We start from the raw sequence: 22,900 nt of genomic DNA, 5'->3' as shown, positions 1-22,900 counted from the left end.
GATCATTTTGACCATGTACAAGTAAGATATAAGATCACAGAAGGATTATTATGGAAGGATTATTATGCCTATCGGGCGATGAATTGATAAAATGGTTTGGACCGGTATATAGCGTTGGCTTAGTGGTTTGACAGAAATCGGTTTGCTATTGAGCCGTTAGAGAAATGCTTTTATTATTATTATTATTATTATTATAGCCATTATTTGTTGATTTTTTGCATAAATGACCCAATTGCCCTTGATTTGCTAGTATAAATATGTGTTGGATGTGTTATGGTACTCATACCGCTCAAAAACTACTTACTAGCTCTTTTTAATTCTCTTTGCAAGCAATGACATTCGAAAATGGTCAATCACAATCTTCTCTCGGTGTCGGAGGTTCTTCAACCAATGAAACAGTTGTGATCAAAGCTACGAAAAAGAAACCTTGAAATCTTGCAACATTTCGATTATGTGAAATGTCTAGTGGTAAAAGGAAAGCTCGATATAATAAATACGGTATCTTTAAAGAAAATACAAATTCAACACGAAAAACCATTCAAATGTGTATTGCGATAGAATTTGGTCCAAACCATGATTAAGCAACAATGATGGATCAAGATATCATTTGAAATTACGAGTAAATTATTGCCCAGAAAGCAATGACATTCAAGAAAGTTTGCCTTTGACTACTTCGACAACCCACAACCGATAAGGTTAATCCAAGAAAGTCTTCAACCGCATTATTGTCAAATTTATATGTATTCATTGTGGTTGAAGTTTTTCATGGAAATGAGGAAGCAAATGATTACAATTCACACTGGTCATAATTTATATAAAATTTAATATTACATAATAACAACTTCTAAAGTGCAAACCAAAAGTTATTTATATACCTTTTGATATGTGTGAACAATATCGTTGCGATTTGACAACTAAAAAATAAATTATAAATTAGTTTTGTGATAGATGTTTTTTCTTATAGTGGATGTGTAGTACACATTATTAACTTGGTTGTGCAAGACATGCTAAAGCAAATTGGAGAAATAAGAGATAAATTTAGACAAATGTTATGTGATATTTATAATTCTAGCAACAATCGATATAATAAATATGTGAAGTCTTGTAACAATGCAAATGTCATTTGGTTATGGTCGAATTTGAACGTATCTCATCAATGGAATTTGACATGTAATATGTTTGAATGTGGTTTACAACAAAATAATACTTTAAAAATGTTTCACGAGAACCTTGCACACTGTTACAGGGTTACCCATATTCATAGGGTAGTTTGGTGCTTATCAAACAATTCACCAAGTTTTTTTTTTTAGACATCTACTTTTTTCTTGGGTATTATCCTACAAGTTCTTTTACCCGTGACCAAATATTTTAAATGTGTTTGGCATTAAATGATTTTGAAATGAAAAACCAAATGTTTTGTACAACCGATGGAAATTAAATTTAAAAAAATATTCTCAAGACATGTCACCGGTTATTACTTGTGCCGATGCATTGAACCTAACGATAAATGTTGGCATGGTTTGAAATTTACTTGACAATATATCTATCTTATAACTTGAGTTTATTAGGTAAAAACGCAAATTTTACAATCGAGACAAAAGCTAAATTTAACAATATTTGTTCAAAAATAATTGTGATTTATTTAAAGAAATATGGTACAATACCCATGACTCAATGAGAAATACACTGGAATAACCTAGATCCGCTAATCATTTCTAATAAATGAAATAACTTTGTCAATTGTAATCATTTTATGCATTATGTCACATGTCATTTTGTGATAAATTTAGATTAAATTATATTCATGGGTCATTTTGTGGGTTTTTTCATTTTATTAAATTTCATATAATACTTAAATGTAATAATAAATGTATATTCAATTCATTAATACAACTTTCCTTAAAAATTTTAAATTTCTAAATTGAATCCAATTATTTTAGTTGTTTATTTATTTAAATTATTAGTTTTAATTTAAAAGATAACCAACACTTCAATTTTAATACTTAATATTTTATTTTTTTCTTATAAATTTAAATTTTCTAAATTGTTAGATCTTTATGTTTATTTATTTTTTCTGAATAAACTCATGTAATATATAGGTTTTGCAACTAGTAACAAATCAATTAGACTAAAAAAATGAAGCTACTAAATAGCATGTACTAGCACCCCTAGAAGCGAGCCTGATAGGTATATTAGAACCGGGTTTTTTTAGCACATATAAGTATACAAGAGTTTAAAAATTTATATATTTTTGGCTTGGTGGGAAGAAAAGAAATCAGCTTCGAGATCCGTTTTTTCTGTTTGTGACAAGGTTATATATCCATGAAAAAAAATTATCTCATCCATATTACCTGTGGTATGCATTTTTTTTGAAAGACTTTGTATGGCGTAAAACATGTACAACATATTTCACCAATTGAAGACAAACTTGAGGACAAATGAATACATTATAAAGAAATAGCTAAGAGATTGCTATATGATTGTCTGTATCGGAACTCGGAAGAACTCGCTTACGAAGCACTACTATATGATTGTCTGTATCGGAACTCGGAAGAACTCGCTTACGACCACTTTTACTACCAGAAAAACAAAGAAGATGCATTGCATTGCATTATAAATGTTTGTTTTGTTCTAAATTTTTAGACTTCAAGATTACATTCTCATCAATTTTATATACTTTATTATTTGAAAAAAAAAAAGAAGGACGTGGATTCTTCTTCATTTTTAATAAAGTTACCAAACTAAAGTTTTTGTTACTTATTTTCGAACCATTACAACTTTCTTTTTTGTAATTTTCAATTCTGAAAAACATAAAAAATAGGTTTGTTTTCTCAAATCGGTTTCTTCAATCCGGTTCAACCCCATCCAATCCAATTCGTATGGATTCGAGTTCATTTTCACTCGAATACGATTTCGGTCCAAAACGATTTTGTTTGTTTACCTTGATTCGATTTGGTTTAAAAATGGGTCGGATAAAAAATTGGGTTGTGTAATATTTCAAGTGGGCTAAAATATGGGCCAAACATGTTACTAATAAAGCCCAAACAAAAAAGCAACATCTCAATTATTTTTTTCGGGGCGTATGGAACGATGACGACAAGTCGACAACTTTTGACTACCCTACTGGAAAATTAGCAAATCAGAAGCTCATCAAAGTGCCACGAATATGCGAATTTCCTCTTCATCATTGGAAGATTCGTGTTTTAATTCGCATCTGCCAACGACTCTGACATCTTCTAAAACTCCCATGGCTTCTTGATTCATACCCACACGAGTTTTTCTAGCTCCAACAACGATTTCCAGGTACATCGCACCCTCCATTTCCGCCTCTTTCCATAACCATAAATGCGTTCATTTCTCGCTTTTGTTTGTAGTTCATAACATAACATGGAGGTTGCTCATCAAAAACCCTCGATTGATTGATAATGTTGTCGTTGATAGATTATTGACGTAACATGAATCGAGATTGGCTTCGAAATAGGGTTTTGTTCCGAGATTGCAATTGAAACTTAAACTTGATGATTTGGGTTTAAATCACGACTCAATTTCAATTTTTGAAATAGGGTTTTAAACTTTTAGTTATGATATGAAATCCTGGATTCATCACTAGTGCGAATTAGTATCAAGCTTACAATACATACTTTTTTTTTCCAGTTGTGCATTTCTACCTATTCTTTATTGGCAATCAGTCGAATTGTTGACTGATTGCCAATCGATCCATGGGTCCAGAGAGTCAATCAAACACAGGGAGACCCCTAGAACACATGCATGGAGTCCATGTGGTTCAACATTCGCCATTTGAGTTAGAAGAAATCTCTCAAAATGGAAACTTTCAGCAGTCGACCCATGGAAGGTTGACCATAGGAGTTAACCAGCTCTTAAGAGTACACACTGTGCAGTAAGTGCAAAACTTATCCTCTGTTACCTTCAAATTCCTTGTTACTTATAGATTCTTCTGATAATTATGTAGTAAACAGCATTACAACATTTTTCTATCTTTTTTATTGATAATAGGAGAGTATGGCAACAAAGACCATCATGCCTAAGACCCATTAATAGCTGTTTACATGGTAATAACTCTTGATATAATTTTGTATGTATTTACTATTTATTCACATCCCAAATCCCACTACACTACACATTCTAACATTTATTTTTTAATTTATTCTAGGCGATAGACATCTTGCTGAGAGAATTGCAAATGTTCTTACTTCAATTCCTTTTATTGCTGTTGGAATTCAAGCTCCAAGGCATGTTCTTTCCATATATATCTTCAATGTTTATACATTATTCACTAAATTACATTTTGGTCCTTGGGTATAGCTGATATTTTCAATATTGGTCCCAAAAAGGTTTTTCCTTACACTTATGGTCCTTATTTGTGGTTTTTCTAACCTTTTTGAATCATGTTCTAAGTAAAAGTATTATCTTTTCAGGACTAAAAACGTAATTTACTCTACTTTTATATCTATGGAGTCTAATTATTGTTATTCCAATTTTCAGAAAGAATTTGAACTCAAAACTTTATGCAAATTCATTAATTGGAGTAGGGATTGCATCAAGTTTATACCATTCTTCAAGAGGAAAATGGAGAAAGTATTTAAGATGGGCTGATTACACAATGATAGCAACAGCTACAGTGGTTAGTAAAAAAAAAATTATTTGTTTTACATTTTTTTAATAACTTAAATCACATATAATGTGAAAATGAAAGTACATTGCTATTTTCAGTGTTTATCAAGGGCACTTAGGGAAGAAAACCCAAAACTTCTAATGGCTGCTTCTGCTTTATGTCTTCCTATTCAACCACTTATGGTTTCAGCTGTTCATACTGGGATGATGGAGGTATGCTTCTGCTTTATCAAAAGATGATCAATTTGTTAAAAGGACACATCAAGTCATGTTCATTTTTGTAATAATAATTATGGTGTCTTATATTTTTGATTAAAAGGTTGCATTTGCAAGAAGAGCTTTAGAAGATCCAAGGCTAAAAGTTGTGCACAATGTTCATAAAATGTCAGCACTTTTAGGAGGAGCTTTTTTTGTGGCTGATGATTTGTTTCCTGAAATTCCATATCTTCATGCGGGTTGGCATTTAGCTGCTGCTATTGGTGTAGGTGCTTGTAACAAGCTTCTAGAATAGTCAAAGTCAAATGAATGAAATCAAATCAAATAATATAATTTGTCGAAATGTCAAAATAGGTTTTGCTTTTGCTCACTTATCGGTGGCTATATAACCTATATTAGTTATTATTATTAAGTAAAGATTGTTTGTTATAGACTAGAGTTGTTATCATTGTGTGATATACTTAAATCATGTATGTTGCTGAATGGCAATTTACATTGATATTTCTTTAATGCTAAATCATTGTGGTTATAGTTTTCCTAAAGATATTCAATGTCTACTTCATATTCATCACAACACTACTCATATGTACAATGATAAAATCTTGATCCATGATGTTTAAATATGGAAGGCCTCCTTATTTTTGTTGTTTTTTTCTCGTTCTTTAAGGCGATGATTAGCAATGTGTCTTCGTATAATATTAATAACATTATTGTTATTGTCTAGCACCAATCTTTGTTGTGTACTTTACTTTGCTCGTGTAGTTACTTAGCAATAAACGGTGTATGTGTTAGTAGTTTGGAACATGAAAACTATTTTATAGACAAAATCCAACATTTCAAACGTGTTTTTTCATGTTCGGGTTCATGGATGTACATCAATAAACATGTTTGCAATTGTTGATGTGTTACACAAATAACCTTAACTATTCTAGAAAGGAGATAATGGATTATTTGGCACCGTGGATTGCAATTCGGAAATCGGTGCTTTGTTGTAAAAATCACGACTAAAAATTTCATTTTTTTTAAACGTTACTTAAACCACAATTGTCAATCAATAACATAAATCCTAACATAAAATCAAAGTGCTAATTCAAAAAATGTTCTTATTATCAAAGTAAAACATCTCAGGCTGACTAACTATGATGTGTGCCATGCGATCATCCTGAGCTCTTCCCTCCGCTACCGGAAGTACCTGAAACAAAAACTGAAAATTGTAAGCATGAAGCTTAGTGAGTTCCCCAACCTACCACATACTCTGCATAATCACATACTGCAAATACTGGGCCACACCTGCTACTTTGAGCCTTGCCCGTTACAACGGCCCCGCCGCCTCTTCGAGCCTCGCTCGGATACAGATCTTTTTCTCTTAGGCCCTGCTCGTTAGTCATATACAAACATATAACATATCGCATAACACATAATCCATAACTACTCTACTGCATTCCTATGCTAAGGCCTCGTGGCCCCGCCCCTGTCTTGTTACTGATGAGTCATGGAACCCCGTCCACACTCCTGCTGATAGTGAGATACGGGCCCAACCCACACTCACTCCATTCCTAACTTGGGCCTCGCCCCTACTAGGCTACTAATGAGATATGGAACCCCATCCATACTCTTCTAATACTGAGATACGGGACCTCGCCCACACTCACCTCCTTACCAGACACATACAAGTATCACACAGACAACAAGTATACTACTCTATCATGCAAACCATTCCTTGGGCACCCGCCCGACATTGGACATTGGTCCTGAATATCATACTAGCAAACAGTGCCTAGACCTAACCCCCGGGTCTTCTTACTCATAACTACATGGGTCGGCATTGCGGCCGTAAACCCATTCACACAAAGGGAAACTCACCTGTACTGCTGAACTTGCTGATATCCCTCTGGCTGCTATCTGACAACTCTCTGAACCGCTGCTCCACTAGCTCACCGAGCTACTAATATCAATATAATACTTAGTCCCAAACTGAACTCTAGAAGTCAAACTAAGTCAGCTATGGTCAAAGTCAAAGTGCTGATCAAAGTCAACCTTCCAGTTGACTCGACTCACCGAGTTGTTCTACCAACTCGCCAAGTCCATGCTCCTCAAATCCCAAACAACCCTGACTCCACTCGTCGAGTCTAGCGAGAGCTTGACGAGTTCTCCTTCATCTAACACTTCGGGACTATCTTCAACCGACTCGCTGAGTTGTTCTACAACTCGCCGAGTCCATCTTCATCAGCTAAGGAGATTGCCTTGGACTCGTCGAGTTCCTCCTTGAACTCGTCGAGTACCATGATCTTCATGTCCATCACGGACACAGACTAGCTGAGTCCTTCTCTAACCCCACTCACTAATCCGACTCATAAACGGAAGGGTTTGGGTTTTGCGACCTGAATCGCCGAGTCCATGAACTGACTAGCCGAGTCCTCCTTGTGACAACTCTATTCTGTCTCTTTCAGTCTATTCCAACACTTCCAACTCATAGATTTGGACTCCTTATGCTAGCATTGCACGTAAAGTTGCTAACTTTACGTGCATGCAAGGGGTTATGAGGCTAGAACACCAAACCCAAGCTACAATGGAGGTCTAAGCCATGAAAGGAAACCATAGCTGAGAAAAGCTTCTTCCTCAGAGCTCCTAAGGCTCAAAGATGCTCCGATCTAGTCTCTATTCGTCCTCCAAAAGCTCAATACTCGGATTGGCCATGGATTGGTCCAAAACTCTAAAAAAAAAGGACATGAAGAGATCTAAGAAACCATAGATCAAGGTAAGAGCTTGATTACCAGAAAATGATGAGGAAGAAGGACTGCTTCTGGATCTACAACCACTCTTTAGCTCTTCAAACTCCTTCTCCTTCTTCTAGTCTTCAAATCACTCAAGAACACACAATAATAGCTCACACTTTCATGGAGGGCACTAGGGTTTGCTCTGGATAGTGGGGGTTGTAAATGAAACCCTAGAAATGAGAATGAGATGCTTAAATAGGGTACCAAGTCCCGGAATTAGGGTTTCCCAACCCAGACCAGACTCGCTGAGTACACTAGCCGACTCGTCGAGTCGGTCACTTAACCTTGCACATGGATCCCGCTCCGACTCGCCGAGTCATTCCTTGGACTCGACGAGTTGACTCCTTTGACTTAGGGCTTTTCGTTCCTTTCTTGGTCTTCCTGATTCTGGGTGTTACATTTGTGTTGCACATTTGTTGTTCGATTGAAGACTCCACATCTTTTGGAACTTGTCACAAACGGAGAGAATGTTGAGTACAAAGTTCGTTTTAACAATCTTAAGTAGCAAGAAGACTTTATCTTAAGTGAATATTTCAAATGTGAAGGAAGAGTTTCGTATCCAAAGTAGTTCATAGAGCATATTATGCTCCTTTGGTGTGACTTATCACATGATGAATACAACTACATGCTCCTAACTACATGCTCCAAATATCCCAAAATGTGACAATAACAACTACATCAATTCATACAACACTAAATCATATGATGAATCATATAGGCATCTAATTCATACAACACTAAATCATATAATGTCATAAAGCAATGCCTAATTTAACGGATGTAGAAATGATTTACTCGATGAAACTTATTCTTTTATATCAACCCTAAAATCCCTCAAAATCCAAGCATATAGTCCCCGGCATTAATGAAATAATATCGATATCAATCCCCTAATATAAATACAAAAGTCCCATAGATGAAATATATTATAAAAATCTCATAGGTGTCTACTTGATACTCATGAGAACACAACCAAGAAAAAAATCATATGTTATAAACGTAAAAAAATCTATCACAATCTTGACATACATGAATGAACAAATGAATATACGATATTTAAAATGAAATATGTTTACAAATACATCTTCCTATCCTCTCACTTGTAATCAAAATCAAAATCAAAATCAAAACAACTCTAATGTACAAACTATAACTCCAAGAATCATGTACAAATCAAAGAATGAAATAATTTCCAATTAAAAAACAATCTTAGCCTTGCGTTGATGATGTATTCGAGTCTTCTATTGTTGTATTTGTATGGCACATGCAATTTGGACATGGGAATGAATATATGGAATCATTTGGTCTTTTCAACTCCATTCCCTTTGAATCACTATGCGCCCTCATACCTAACATGTGTCTTTTGAACGTTCTCCATCTGACAATACAACATAACATACATCGTTGTAAAGTTACAATGAAGGAATGGAATCAAGGTATGGAATGGAATGAAGGTATGGAATGGAATCGGAATGTGATACCCGATGTTGGGATTGTCAAAGTACAATGCTAATTTGCGTTTATCGGGTCGGATTGTTTTGGCATGTCCATTGAAGAGGTATCTTCTATGGCCAAGGAGAAAATGCGGGAAGTTTCCACCTTGAGTAGTTACAAATACTTCACTATGGAGACAAACCGTGTAGTCTATAGCAGCCATTCTTGATGAATAGTTCTAAAAAAAAAGGAATGGAATCGTTCATTCCATTGGAATGAAAACGAAAAAAAAAAAGGAATGGAATTGACAAATGACAATTGATTCATTCTATTTTGTTTCTTTTCATTCCATCGTGAAATGGATCGAGAGAAATGGCATAGGGAATGAAAATTAACAAAATGGACGGAATCATCAATTCCATTCCATCATAGAAAGAAAGACATTAAAAAAAGAAAACCTTATAAGGTGCAAGTTCCTGAGAAGATACCAACATCTCTTTTGTTTGTAAAAGAGGAAACATTTCTAGCAAAGGAGCCATATATCTCTCTGAATTATATATTTGTCCAGATGCTAAAAATATCGATGTACTTTTATCAAATCCCATTCCCCTAAGCATCAATCCCACCTAAATAATTTCCAAATCAACAAAATGACCATTTTACCCTTACATTCCAAAAAAAAAAACAGATTTCACAATATTAAGTGCTTAATCCATTAATCTCATTATGGTCTATTTCTTTATCTTTCCTTTCTGTCTGAGTGAGACTAAATGACCATTTTACCCTTACAGTAAAAAAAAAAAAGATATTAATTAAATATTTTATTACCTCTAAAGGAGTGAGTGGACATTTTCCATTGACCCTATTGACCCCAGGCTGAAGGACTCTACCAGGCTTTGTAAATTTACCTCTCCAGCCTCTTTCCCTTGCAGCTTTCATGTCTTCAACCTCTCTTTTTCCACCATCATATACACAACAAGAGAAAGCAACCATATCCTATAAAAAGTATTTTAACAATTATATAAAAAGAATATTCAAAAACCTCTTAATTTCCTCATATGCAAACTACACTCTTAACAATAATAATACGAGTTACTTACAATTTTCGTCCCTAACTATAGCTGATTTTTGTAAATTTGGTTCTCATTTGGATGTTTAAGTTAGATTTTTGGAAATGACCATTTTGCCCTTGGACCAAAACTGGGGAAAAAAGAATGCCATGGGGACAAAGTTGGTATTTTTCTTACTTTTTAATTAAGGTTTATTAGATTTTTTATACATGTATATGAATTTTTTTAATTTTTATATTACTTTTAGTGTATATTGTAAATTGATTATTTGTTAATATATTAAGTTAAATTTATTTATAAATTAATATAACTTGCTATTTAGAATATATATATATATATTATTCTTTTATTTACTCTATATGTTCTTCCGATCTACCACAACACTACATACAAAGGTATGAGTCCATAGGATCATTATTTTGAAATTTGGTTTTTTTTTTTCCAATTTGTTCCAAGGGCAAAATGGTCATTTAAAATATTTAACAGTTATGCTGTTAACTTAGACGACATAGGAACCAAAAACATTACAAAACTTCAAAATAAGAATCATAAGTGCTTTTATGGAGCTATAATACTCAAGGACCAAAGTGTAATTTACTCTATTAACAATAATAATAATAATAAAACTCAAGATTATTGATTAAAAAGATAAGAAACCAGACCTCTTCAAACCTAAGATGCACAGAAATATACTTTCCACCATTATTAACACTTCGATCTTTCATTCTAGAAACTAATCTTTCACTTATACTCAAAATAGATTTTGAAAATTGTAAAGCTTCATAATTTGCTAAGCAACGAAGGCGTTGAACAGAAGGAGGGGCATCAAAAGACAACCGATTTGCAAATGGAGAGATCCTTATAACCCTGTAAAAATGTTACAAACATGTTGAAATGACCAAATTGCCCTCAAGAACATACATTAACTAATGGATCAAAAGTTACACTCACTTTTCTTCAAGTAGCCTTGGAAGAACTGTATCTTTGTAGTAGCGAATTGGTGCCCATGCTTTTATTTTGAAGTTTATTACATTTGACATGTTGTGATCAAAACGTTCCATTAAATATTTAGGTATTGTGTTCACAACACGTACATCATTTTCCAATGTTTTTATGAAAAAATCTTCATCGTATATGTCACTGAATTTGCTGCACTCAATAGGAGAAATATGGAAATGACCAAAATGCCCTCAAGAAAACAGCAAACATGACTTGCATTTGATCATTCTATTAGCAAACATGTTATGTTATATAGTGCTTGTTTAGACCAAAATTGCAACAAGTCAAAGTCAAATGGCTTAATTAGTTAGTCTCATGTAAATATAGTAGAGGGGTATTTTGGTAATTTATTCACAAAAGAATATACTTTCACAAACCTGGGATCTCTCCAAATGCTATGAAAATGAAAATTGGGAATGACTAATGTTGCATTAAGAAAGCCAGCCACAGCAACTGCATTGCAAATCTAGAAAAGAAAGCATAAAACAAAATATGTATTTATTATTTAATTTTATAAGAAATTTAATGTAATGGGATTGAGAGCATTTAGATTACAGATGTTCTTTGTTGATTCAAGCCACCATTTGCCTCAATATATATGTATCCATTGGACTCTGGTAAGCCTATAACAAAGGTTAGAAGAATCTTATAAAAGCTAAGAAAAGAAACAAATTGATAGATGAACTCTTTCATAATAGAAATATATAAATTCAATCACAACAATATGAAGATTAAATGTGACAATTGACAAACCTGTTCTAAAACTAAAACAAAACTCTTGATAGTTTTCATACCTCCTGAAGACTTGTCAATACAAGGCCTCCAATCTGTACCTTTAGCACGTTTCCATAGAGTTGAAATCTACAGAGAAGATGAATAAATCAAGAAAAGCAGTAATTCGAAATGGGAACAAGATCCTAACAAAAGAGGGATCAAAATTACATTAGGGAAAACTTTGCAAATCACTAACCGCATCAGCAGTCGAATTATCAACATCCATTTCATGCCGGAGCTTAGCGTACAGCTCTGGACTCCGGTAGACTGAGCCGACAGCCATTGATGGTCTAATTGAACCGGAAACGGCGTCGAATTGAACAGTCCCCATGTAGAAGATCATGCTGGAGAGGTAGAGAAGTGGGGCGAAGAGTAGGACGCGTTGGCGTCGAACAAGGACGGATAGGATGAACCGGGAAAAACGTCGGAGGAAAGAGCGGTGAGTGAATCGGCCGGAGGGCTTGGAGGAGCGGTGGTGAAGGTGACGAGGGGAGGCAGGGGGTGAAGGGCTGTTGTTTCCGCTGGTGGGGAGCCGATTTTTGGCGTGCATTTCTTGGTGGATGAATCACATGATATGGGTGGGGAATCCAAATTAACGGCGTTCCCCCTCGCCCTTTTTTGTTTGCCGGAGATTATATATATGCAGAGTATGAAGAACACACACAGATGTGTGTGTGAGAGGAAGAGAGAATCAAAGAATGTAATGTCTAACGTGTGTTTATGTTTGTGTGAAACTGGATGAAGAAGAGGAAGAAGAAGACGAAGACGAAGACGAAGGACTGTGTGTGTGTGTTTTGTGAATCACGTGGAGAAGGAGGAAGACGATGGTGATGATAGAAAGTAATATACATCGGACTTTCGGATCTTAGACGGATCGGATATTTGGCCGGATCTCAATGGTCGTGCTCCAATGTTGACATAAAATCATCAAACATCATGAAACTCTCACATCCAAATATTAAAAAAAAAATGGGTTAATATGATAATCTATAACAAATTATTTGAAATGTATATTAAATTAGGAAAAAGACATTGTCAAAAAAAATTATATTAACTTTTGTTTTTAAAACATTTATTAATAGTTTTTTTTTCTGGTTATAATGGTATTTTAAAAACAAAAATTATAATTTATTATTTTTTTAATTTTATTTTAGTTTAAATAGTACTTGTAAAATATTTTATATAGGTCATTATCTTTTGGTAGTTTAGTTCACAATTTGATTATATTTTTATTTATTTTTAACACTTATCTATTATCTAAAAATACATAAAATCATTGATTATATAATTCTGAATAATTAGTTAACTACACATCAATATCAATTTATCTTTCAGATAAGATATTACGTTACAACATTCACAATTTAATAAAAACTACTACGTTACAACATTCACAATTTAATAAAAACTACAATCATTATATTGTGGATGTTCTAACATAAATTTGTTTTGAATGAAAAAGTTTACAAATTAAAAATATTAGTTAGGCATCTACGTTTAATCTAAACGGTTAAAATGATTACATTCATTTCGTTTTTGCTTGAAACCTTAGATTATCTTAATAGAGAATCCACTTCCATCTCAGATTTATCTAGGTCTATTATTTTGATATAATAAGTTAAAAATTATAAATGAATTCTAATGAAATTTTATGAAAATAAGTGACCTGACTAGTGGATTTGAGATCAAGATGGATCCAAGTGAATTATTAAGATTACAAAATTAATAAATTTCATGTATTTTAGATAATAGATTTGGGTTATTGCTACTGTTCACCCACGTACGTTTCATTTTGGGTTTAAAAGGTTCTTATTCTATTTTTTAAGCTTTTTGGATCCTTACACTTTCAAATAATGGGTAAAAGAGGGAATATGACCATTTTGACCGGGTTAACTGGTTGCTTATGAGTACATGGATGTCCACGTATGCAGGCATAATTGATTCCCTCTTATTTACAGACATTGGTCTAGGGTTCCATCAGAACCATCGATTCACTTACCCTCATTCAAACCGATTTCTCTCACCTTTTCCGTCAAAGATGGCAAATGATGAAGATGGGTATCTTAAACTTAAGCTAAACTACACCCGCGCGGGGGGGGGGGGGGGGGGGGGTTATTTTATTCGATGTCCATTCTAGTATGTTGAAGGTAAGAAATTCTTATTTACAGACCACGACTTTGTTGGTATGAATTTTAGTGATTGTGTTACATTCTTGAATGTTTCTTGGGTGACCGTTGTGCACAAATGTACTTTTTATACCTAAACAAACCCTTTCATAATGGTATTAGAAAAATAGAATGTGATATAGATATGTCGAGCTCATACATGTTTCATACGCTATAGGAGGAGGTAAAGCTTCATTATTCATTGACCACTTTGGTGACGAATTAGAGGGTTGGTTTGTATTAAGTGAAAATGAAGTAATTGGTGGTGATAAGATGGAATTAGTTACTCAGGGTCAAAGAGAAGAGGAGGCAGGCATAGAAAATTTATCAGTGGACTTGGATGAATTGGGTGAGAAATATCAAATGAACAAAACTAGGAATGATGTTTTTGTGAGTAAGTTGTGCATGGATGATGAAGATGAAGTAGGTCAGGAACACAACCAAGTAGCTGGTGACATTGCTTTTGATGAGGAATGTGAGAATAACCCTGAATGTGAGGAACATTGCATCTTTAATAAGGAAATCCCATGGAAAAAACAGAAACCAATATTGGGAATGATATTTGAGAATCCAAAACAGTTGAAGCATATGTTATTTAACTATGCAGTTGCTAATATATATCAATTATGCTTTAAGAAAAATGATACCAAAAGACTGTTAGTATTATGTTGTGATGGAGCTTGTTTATTTAGACTTTGGGCATCATGGGTGGGTGATGAACAATATTTCCAGATTAAATCATTGAAGCCTGATCACAATTGTGCTAGGAATTTGAAGATGGAGTCGATTGTAACTTATGCCTGGATTGGAAGTCATTTCACTAAGAAAATTATGCATAGGCAGAAACTGGGTCATAGACAACTTAGACTCGAGGTTATGACAAAATTTGGAATAGATGTTAGTGTTGGGCAATGCAAGAGGGAAAAGAAATATGCTTTGAGCATAACTGAATGTGATATTAAGGAACACTATGCAAGACTGTGGTCCTATGGTGAGGAAATAAAAAGATCAAACCCTGGTTCCATTATGAAAATGGATACTAATCCAATGTCAGATGATGCAAACTACTTCAATAAATTCTATGTTTGTTTTGTTGGACTAAAAAAATGTTAGATGGATGGTTGCAGAAGAGTAACAGGTTTAGATGGATGCTTCCTCAAAGGAATTTGTAAAGGGAAATTGCTTGCTACTGTAGGGAGGGATGCCAACAACCATATTTTTCCTATTGCATGGTGTGTTGTAAATGTAGAAAACAAAGAGAACTGGAAGTGGTTTTTGGACTTACTAATTGATGAACTTGACCTAGTTAGAGGAAATGGCTTGACACTTATGCCTGACCAACACAAGGTACTTTGCTTGTTTTCATGTTATTAACTTGTTGTGTTCCATGATGTTAATTTATTATTTGTATTGTAAGGACTAAGAGAGACTGTTAAGGATCTGATGCCTCATGCTGAGCACAGTCAGTGTGCAAGACACATCTTTTCCAACTTCTGGAAAAGGTTTCCTGGAGCCCACTTTGAGAAATGTTATGGGCTATAAGTAAAGCAACAACAGAAGCTGCATTTCCATCAGAAATGAAAGAAATTCAATTGTTAAGCCCATAATAGTATACTTATTTGATGGATAAGGATCCTAAAACTTGGTCAATGTCACATTATAAATTAGGTAGATGTTGTGACTTAGTAGAGAATGGGCATTTTGAAAGTTTCATTTCTGTAATAGTCGATGCTAGGAAAAAGCCTATCATAACAATGTTAGAAGAAATAAGGCTTTACATGATGGAGAGAGTACAAAATGAGAGCAAATGGGATGGCATGGGAAGACAACAAAGTTTGTCCTGCTATAAGGTTGTTGTTAAATGACTTGAAGAAACATCAAAGGTATTGGCAAGTGTATGCAAGTCGTCTTAATCAATTTGAAGTAAGAAGTGGTGTAGAGGGTTTTACAGTAGACCTTGAAAGGAAAACTTGTTCTTGTAGATTATGGGATGTTACAAAAAGCTTGAGACAAAAAAAAAGTTAGGTGCAGTCAACTATACAGAAAGCTATTAATACATCCAAAAAAATGATCCACATTTTAAAAAGAAAATAGAAAATCCGAAGGTCAATTCTTAATTTCCTATTGCTTTTATTTTGTATAAATGTTGCTAAAAAAAATCAGTCGGTGGTTTGTATATACACACAAATCAGTCAAGCAAGAAGAAAACACAAGCAAAGAGAAATAAGAGTAAACACACATATACATGTATGTTTTAGTTCAAAAACTAATGTTGAGATCTTAAATCAACCAAAAAATATTTAACAATGGGTTCGAGTAGATTCTGATAACAATTGTTAGTTATTTAAAAATCATAAAACATGGAAGCTTAAAATTTATATCTTGATTTCGAATCTAGTCAAATAAACATTATTTGGAAGAAGATTGCATACCTTCTTCCATTGATATTTTTAGTTTTGATGAGCATGGTTGGTTTTCCCGTTGATCCAAAAATCTCTCTCTAATCCCTTAACAAAAAAGATCATGATTTTTGTATGTTTGATACATTTCTCATCACATGTTTATGAAGATGGAGATATAACTAAATATGATATACATTAAGGATTTAAAAGAGTTTGAGTCCATCATGAATTCAACCCACAAAATAAACATTGATCAACACTTATTTACTATTTAAAACCAGTCCATTAATAATTTTAAATAGCATTCCATATTAATTTTGATATATATATATATATATATATATATATATATATATATATATATATATATATATATATATATATATATAAAATAAAACATTTTAATCATATCTTGAATTAAGAGGTATAAGTTATAAAACGTTTTGTATCAATCAATTATGTATAAGTAATTCATTAATACTTGCCAAAACTTTGAAGTCTTGAATTAAGAAAATAATTAATAAATTTAATTAGGAACAAAATAAAAATTTTAAAATATTAGATTCATGTATATAAATTAATTTTCATTTTTTAAACTAAACACCAATATTGATTAAAATTTACATCAATAGTATAAACAAACAATATAAATATATGGTATAAACATAAATATGTTTTTAAAAATAGTAAAAAAAATTATTATTATTATTATTATTATATATATATATATATATATATATATATATATATATATATATATATATATATAAACTCATTTATAAATGATGAGTCTTGCTATATTGCTTTCTGTTAAAGAAGTTATCAACATAATGAATGTACTTTTGATATGACGAGTCTAATCAAAAACTTAAAATGATAGTTCAACACAATAGAAGTTTAATCGTCTTAAAGTGTTTAATTGTTATTTAATATGACACATTATGAAGTTTAAGTGATATTATACATTATGATTATTGGTATTGTAATTGTTAGTCGGTACAGATGTTTGTTGGTACAAACTTCACCAAACAAATCTCTATATCACCAAATAAATCTTTCTTCATATTTCAACATCTTATATTTTTATTATGTACCTCCTATGATTAGGGGTGACAATGGAGTAATGCCTATAATTTGGACATGGTCAAAAGTCAAAACTAAAAATATATTAGAAATTTTGATTTTATATTACACAATTTTTTTTTATGATAAAGTATAATATGGATTTAAATGGATGTTAAAGAATCTACAAATTCATGTGGAATGGGACATGAAAATGTCAATTTGTAAGAGAAATACATATTTAATAGCATGATATTTGATTGTCTAGAAAATGTAATACTGTCAATATTTTGGGCAAATATCATATTAGTCTATCGAATTTGTCGTGCTTGTTTTAAAAGGTCACACAATTTTTTTTGTATATTAAAGAAATGAACTCTCGTTTAACCTGTTAAAAAAGACACTTAACCCACTATAACATGTTTTAATCTCATTGTAGCCTCATTTCGGTTTCTTATACCAAAATCTTTCAATCAATCGGGTCAAATTCTTCCATTTTCATCATTAGAACAAAAAAAATTATCCAACCAAACAACCCACCACCCTAATGATCCGATCAATGTCAAACATCAAAATTCAAGCTTTTCAGATCATCCACCAATGTCTAAACCATTTCTAACATGAATTAAGTGAAGAACGTTTTCATAAAATAGGAATTTGTGATCTAAACTTAGGTACAAAGAAAAAATCCCTCTTGCAGCTATGAATTCATTGAAAGAGGCATCAATGTATTTTCATACCTACAATAACTAACCCTGAAATCGACCATGTGAGTGTGAGAGGTCTATCGAAATCAACTTGTTAAATTTTATATGTCATATTCTATTTTTTTATTGATTTTTAATTTATACATTAAATATTATCTCAACAAAATTAGCAAAAAATACTAAATTTTACAAAAAAAAAAAGTTATTTTTAAATAAAGTATAATATCGATATATTTCCTACTCCATCCGTCCCAAATTGATAATCAACTTTTGACTTTTGAAGTTTTTTTTTCAACTTTGACCTTAAATGTTTTTATTTATGTTATATATTACTTGATAAAACTTATAAAAATGAACAAACATTTAAAATACAATCCATTCATATATTTTGCATCAAGTATTATCTATCAAAAACAAAAATATTTAAGGTCAAAGTTGAAGAAAAAAAACTTCAAAAGTCAAAATTTGATTATCAATTTGGGACGGAGGTAGTATTTAATTTTAATTTTTTATTTATAATAAATAATTGGTTTGGGTTAGGTTGCTAACGGGGTGAAAATTTTGTTGGATTGGGTTGCATAGCTGGAAGGAAGAAAAAATTGTGTTGAATTGTTGATAAGGATAGTCTTATGCATGACCTTTCTTTCTAAAGTTTGATCACTCGTGGCCGAGTTACATTTGGTCCTTCAAGCTCAATTAATTGTGAAATGGGCTTAGTTTGCTTGAAGTGGCGTTATCTTCGTCCAATAGTTTTACAAGGCTCATCAGTTGTAATTACCGACCCGGCATTTCATTTATTAAGTGGTAATTGTGAGACTCGTGTATTACATAAGTTAATTTTAAAATTAAAAAACAAGTTAAATATAAAAGTCTAAATAATTAAGAACTTTGAATTTATAAGAAAATAAGAAAAATAATGAATTATTAAAATTGAAATGTTTTTTATCTTTTAAATTTAAACAAATAATTTAAAAAAATAAACAAAAGAAATTAATAAGCTTTAATGTAAAATTTTTGAAATTAAGAGGTAAGTCCATTAATGAAATGATATTCATTTATTACTATATTTATTTTAATTATTACATTAAAATATTATATGCAATTTAATAAAATAGGAAAACCCCTAAAATGACATGTAAAAAGAAAAAAATAATTCAAAATTATCACAAATTGACAGTTGTCAAATTGAAAGAGAGTATGTAATTTAGGGATGTGCGTTTGGACCGAATACACGAACCGAAACCGAAACTCGGACTGGACCGACCTGGATTAGGACCAAATAAGTTATTTGGGTCGGTTCTCGGGTATTTATTTTTGCCCAATTCGGGTTATTCGGTCTGAGTTACCCGAATAAAGGTTTAATCGGGCCAAAAAGACCGACCCAGAAAGTGAATAGTCACTTGAACCGAATAACCCAGATAAACCGAAATAACTCGAATAACCCAAAAAAACCAAAATGAACCGAATAACCCAAATGAGGAAATTCTATATCTTTAAAGAAAAAAAAATATTAAACTAATATTTTTTTTTTCTTGAACTAAATATAGAATTTCCTTATTTGAGTTATTTGGGTCATTTCGGTTTATTTGGGTTATTCTGTTCAAAAACATAGTGTAAATGTTTATTTGGGTTATTGCGGTCTTATCGGGTTAATAACCGAACCGAAACCCGTATTACCCAGACCGAACAGGTCCGTATTAGTATAATCGGTTCGGGTTTTGGTTCCCATTTTTCATCCGATTCGGGTTATTCGGGTTCGGGTCGGTTCCGGTCCGAAACACATCCTTAAAGTCATGTGGCAAAAAAATTCTTTATTTATTAGAGAGGACTTCTTCATCATCAATACGTTCGTCTAAAAGTGTCCGAAATACTTTCCAAATCTGAATCCGATTCTGTTTCTTCATCCGAATTGCAAAATGATAGTGTTGTATGATCACATTATTTTCTTTTACCCATGCACATAGTGTGAAATTCCTACGGAAAATTTACTTATTTAGGAATCCAATTTATTATCAAATATGGAACCAAAAAATTTAAATTCCGATTCTTTCTAATTCTCAAAAATTCCAGCAAACTAAACATCACCTTAATTTTTTTCAACACCAATTCCTCTCCCATATGTTTTTCTCGTATTTTCTTAATGACATATATGATACAAGATTAAAATGTATATTTTCTTACATATATTACACAAGATTAAAATGTAGATTCCTCTCCATGTGTTTATCTCACAAAACTTAAATTTCACTTAAGGTGGGTAAAAATTTTCCTTCAGAACCATTTTTTTTTTGTCTTTCCATATGATTTCATTCTCCACACCATGTTATTTTATCTAAGAAATGGTCACCACACTATTGTATCAAAATAATTTTATTGTCTATCTTTTTATTTTTGGGTATTAACTTTTTTTTATCATTTTTTACTCTTTTGATAATTTGAAAATAAAATTACTTAATTTTACAAAAAACAATTTTATAAAATATGTCATAAAAAAATTACATTACATAATTTTATAAAACATGACATGAAAAAAAAATTACATAACTTTTTCTCTCTTTTTAAGTTTTTTTTTTTTTTTTTTTTTTTTTCTAAATACACTACTCATCAGCATCGTTAGCATCGTAGATATGACCCCCTGGGTCGAAGTCGCTCTTGTTTTTGTGTGTCTTGAACATCAACGATTTTATGCAAATATTCCGTTGAACCTGGTACAAACTGCATGTGTCGGGCTCTATTAACATATATTGTGCAATATTCTGCCTTTTATCTTCAACTATCAAATTATGCATTACGATACATAGATACATGATATATCATAAAGTTTATATCTTATATGGATGTGTCGCATGTTCTACTATGTGTCACTTCGACTTTAGAACCTCTAAAAGCATGTTCCACATCCTTATGTGTTGTGTCCTGTTTTCCCTTGAAAAAAAATTATCTTCGTTCCACTAGGTGTCGGAATGCCTTCTTGAATGTAGAATACATAGAATATATTTCATTCGTAAGGTAATACCAAAACTTATATTTATTTCCAATCACTGTGAAAGGAGCATCTAGTGTCTTTCCTGATAAAATATTGATGACTGATCAAGAAAATTGATGTCGTTACTGAAACCTGCAACCCTAAAAAAACATGTCAAATCCACAAATCTTGGCAAACAACAATCTCTAATACCAATGAAGGTGTTCCATGATAATCACTTACAAACTCCCATCTCCACCCCTGAGGATAATTTTTACAATCCCAATATGTACAATTAATGTTTCCTAGCATCCCGAGAAAACCATGTCTATCTTCATGTACCGCATATAGTTGTTTCATATCATTCGACAAAGTTTCTGCAAATAAACGTCACCAAATATTTCAACACCTTTTGACAATCTATAGAAACGTTTCTTGGATTTTTTTCTAGATATCTATATATATATATATATATATATATATATATATATATATATATATATATATATATATATATATATATCTTATAAAGCTAACATTTTTTCTTTCACCACATTCATTTGAAGCTCTCATGTATTTTCCTTTCACCACATTCATTTGAAACTCCCATGACTTTTCAATTTCTTCCTAATAATGGTTATAAGTTGGATAATAAGATTAAATAAATATCAAACATAAAGTGTAATCATATACAAACTAAATTTCAACATTAAAAGAATATCTTTACTTCTACTTATAAAATTATGTTTTTTAACTTTTAACATATTATACTTAATTTATTAGTTTTAATATATTGTTGGGTGTAAACCATTATCATTTTAAAGCTACAACTTTTAAATAATTTGTATAAAATACTTAAATTAAAAATCTAAATATAACATTACAGGACTAACTTAAATATAATTTTTAGTTTAACTTAAATAACTAAAATAATATTTTGTAAATAGTTAAAAAGTGATAAATTGTAGTGTCTTTCTAATAATGATTATAAATTGGCTAATAAGGTTAAATAAATATCAAACATAAATTGTAATAATAAATAAACTAAATTTCAATATTAAAATAACATCTTTACTTCTACTTATAAAGTTATGTCTTTAATTTTTAACAGATTATACTTAATTTATTAGATTAAGATATTATTGTATGTAAACCATTATTAATTTAAAGCTAAAACTTTTGAACAGTTTGGACAGTTTGGACAAAATACTTTAGCTGTTAATTTAAATATAACATTACAATGTCAAATTAAATATAAATTTCAATTCCACTTAAAAAACTCAATGAATATTTTGTGAATAGTTAAAAGTGATAAATTGTAGTGCTAAATGCAAAAACTAAATTATAATCTCAATTTAACTAAAATATTTCCTAAATATATTTGTATAATCGTTAAAAGTTTTCAAATAAGTAGCTTAAAATAACTTATAATAACAATAGTTAAAAATTACTCTAGATAAATGATTATATTGTTACCTTTAAAATCAAAAAACAATGTTTGATGTTTTAAATAATTATAATTATAGAAATTAAAACGTTAAGAAAATAAATTCAAAAAAATTAATTAACAATAACAAAAATTATTATTAACATTAAGCCATATATTATATTTAATTTTATTCATGAGTAACTCGTTGGTAGAAGTCATTCAAACGGTTGAGATTATACAATTATAATAGATCGATGTATATATTATC

The 22,900-nt window shown here is 31.6% G+C and overlaps 3 protein-coding genes across 3 annotated transcripts; 2 read left to right on the top strand and 1 right to left on the bottom strand.

Annotated features, from left to right (window-relative positions):
- The first annotated feature begins 3,116 nt into the window (after window positions 1–3,116).
- Window positions 3,117–5,390, top strand: LOC111899311 (uncharacterized). The gene is made up of 7 exons (XM_023895165.3): window positions 3,117–3,303; window positions 3,655–3,898; window positions 4,015–4,070; window positions 4,172–4,250; window positions 4,504–4,642; window positions 4,732–4,845; window positions 4,952–5,390. The coding sequence occupies exons 2-7, from the start codon at window positions 3,720–3,722 to the stop codon at window positions 5,141–5,143; spliced, it is 759 nt and encodes a 252-aa protein (XP_023750933.1). The 5' UTR covers window positions 3,117–3,303; window positions 3,655–3,719; the 3' UTR covers window positions 5,144–5,390.
- Window positions 5,391–8,659: 3,269 nt separating this feature from the next.
- On the bottom strand, window positions 8,660–12,736 carry LOC111899310 (protein ESMERALDA 1). The gene is made up of 10 exons (XM_023895163.3): window positions 12,099–12,736; window positions 11,923–11,989; window positions 11,684–11,751; window positions 11,506–11,594; window positions 11,081–11,278; window positions 10,792–10,996; window positions 9,888–10,055; window positions 9,518–9,685; window positions 9,107–9,297; window positions 8,660–9,003 (listed from the first exon to the last, which is right to left on the bottom strand). The coding sequence occupies exons 1-10, from the start codon at window positions 12,450–12,452 to the stop codon at window positions 8,835–8,837; spliced, it is 1,677 nt and encodes a 558-aa protein (XP_023750931.1). The 5' UTR covers window positions 12,453–12,736; the 3' UTR covers window positions 8,660–8,834.
- A 1,204-nt stretch (window positions 12,737–13,940) lies between these two features.
- On the top strand, window positions 13,941–15,490 carry LOC111899318 (uncharacterized). Its single transcript, XM_023895170.1, has 4 exons — window positions 13,941–13,960; window positions 14,211–15,116; window positions 15,195–15,414; window positions 15,485–15,490. Exons 1-4 carry the CDS (start codon window positions 13,941–13,943, stop codon window positions 15,488–15,490), a joined length of 1,152 nt encoding a protein of 383 aa, XP_023750938.1.
- The last annotated feature ends 7,410 nt before the right edge of the window (window positions 15,491–22,900 follow it).

This window comes from Lactuca sativa, chromosome 8 (genome assembly GCF_002870075.4).
Source record: "Lactuca sativa cultivar Salinas chromosome 8, Lsat_Salinas_v11, whole genome shotgun sequence".
Classification (NCBI taxonomy): domain Eukaryota; kingdom Viridiplantae; phylum Streptophyta; class Magnoliopsida; order Asterales; family Asteraceae; genus Lactuca; species Lactuca sativa.
This window is presented reverse-complemented; position numbering and strand designations above follow the sequence as displayed.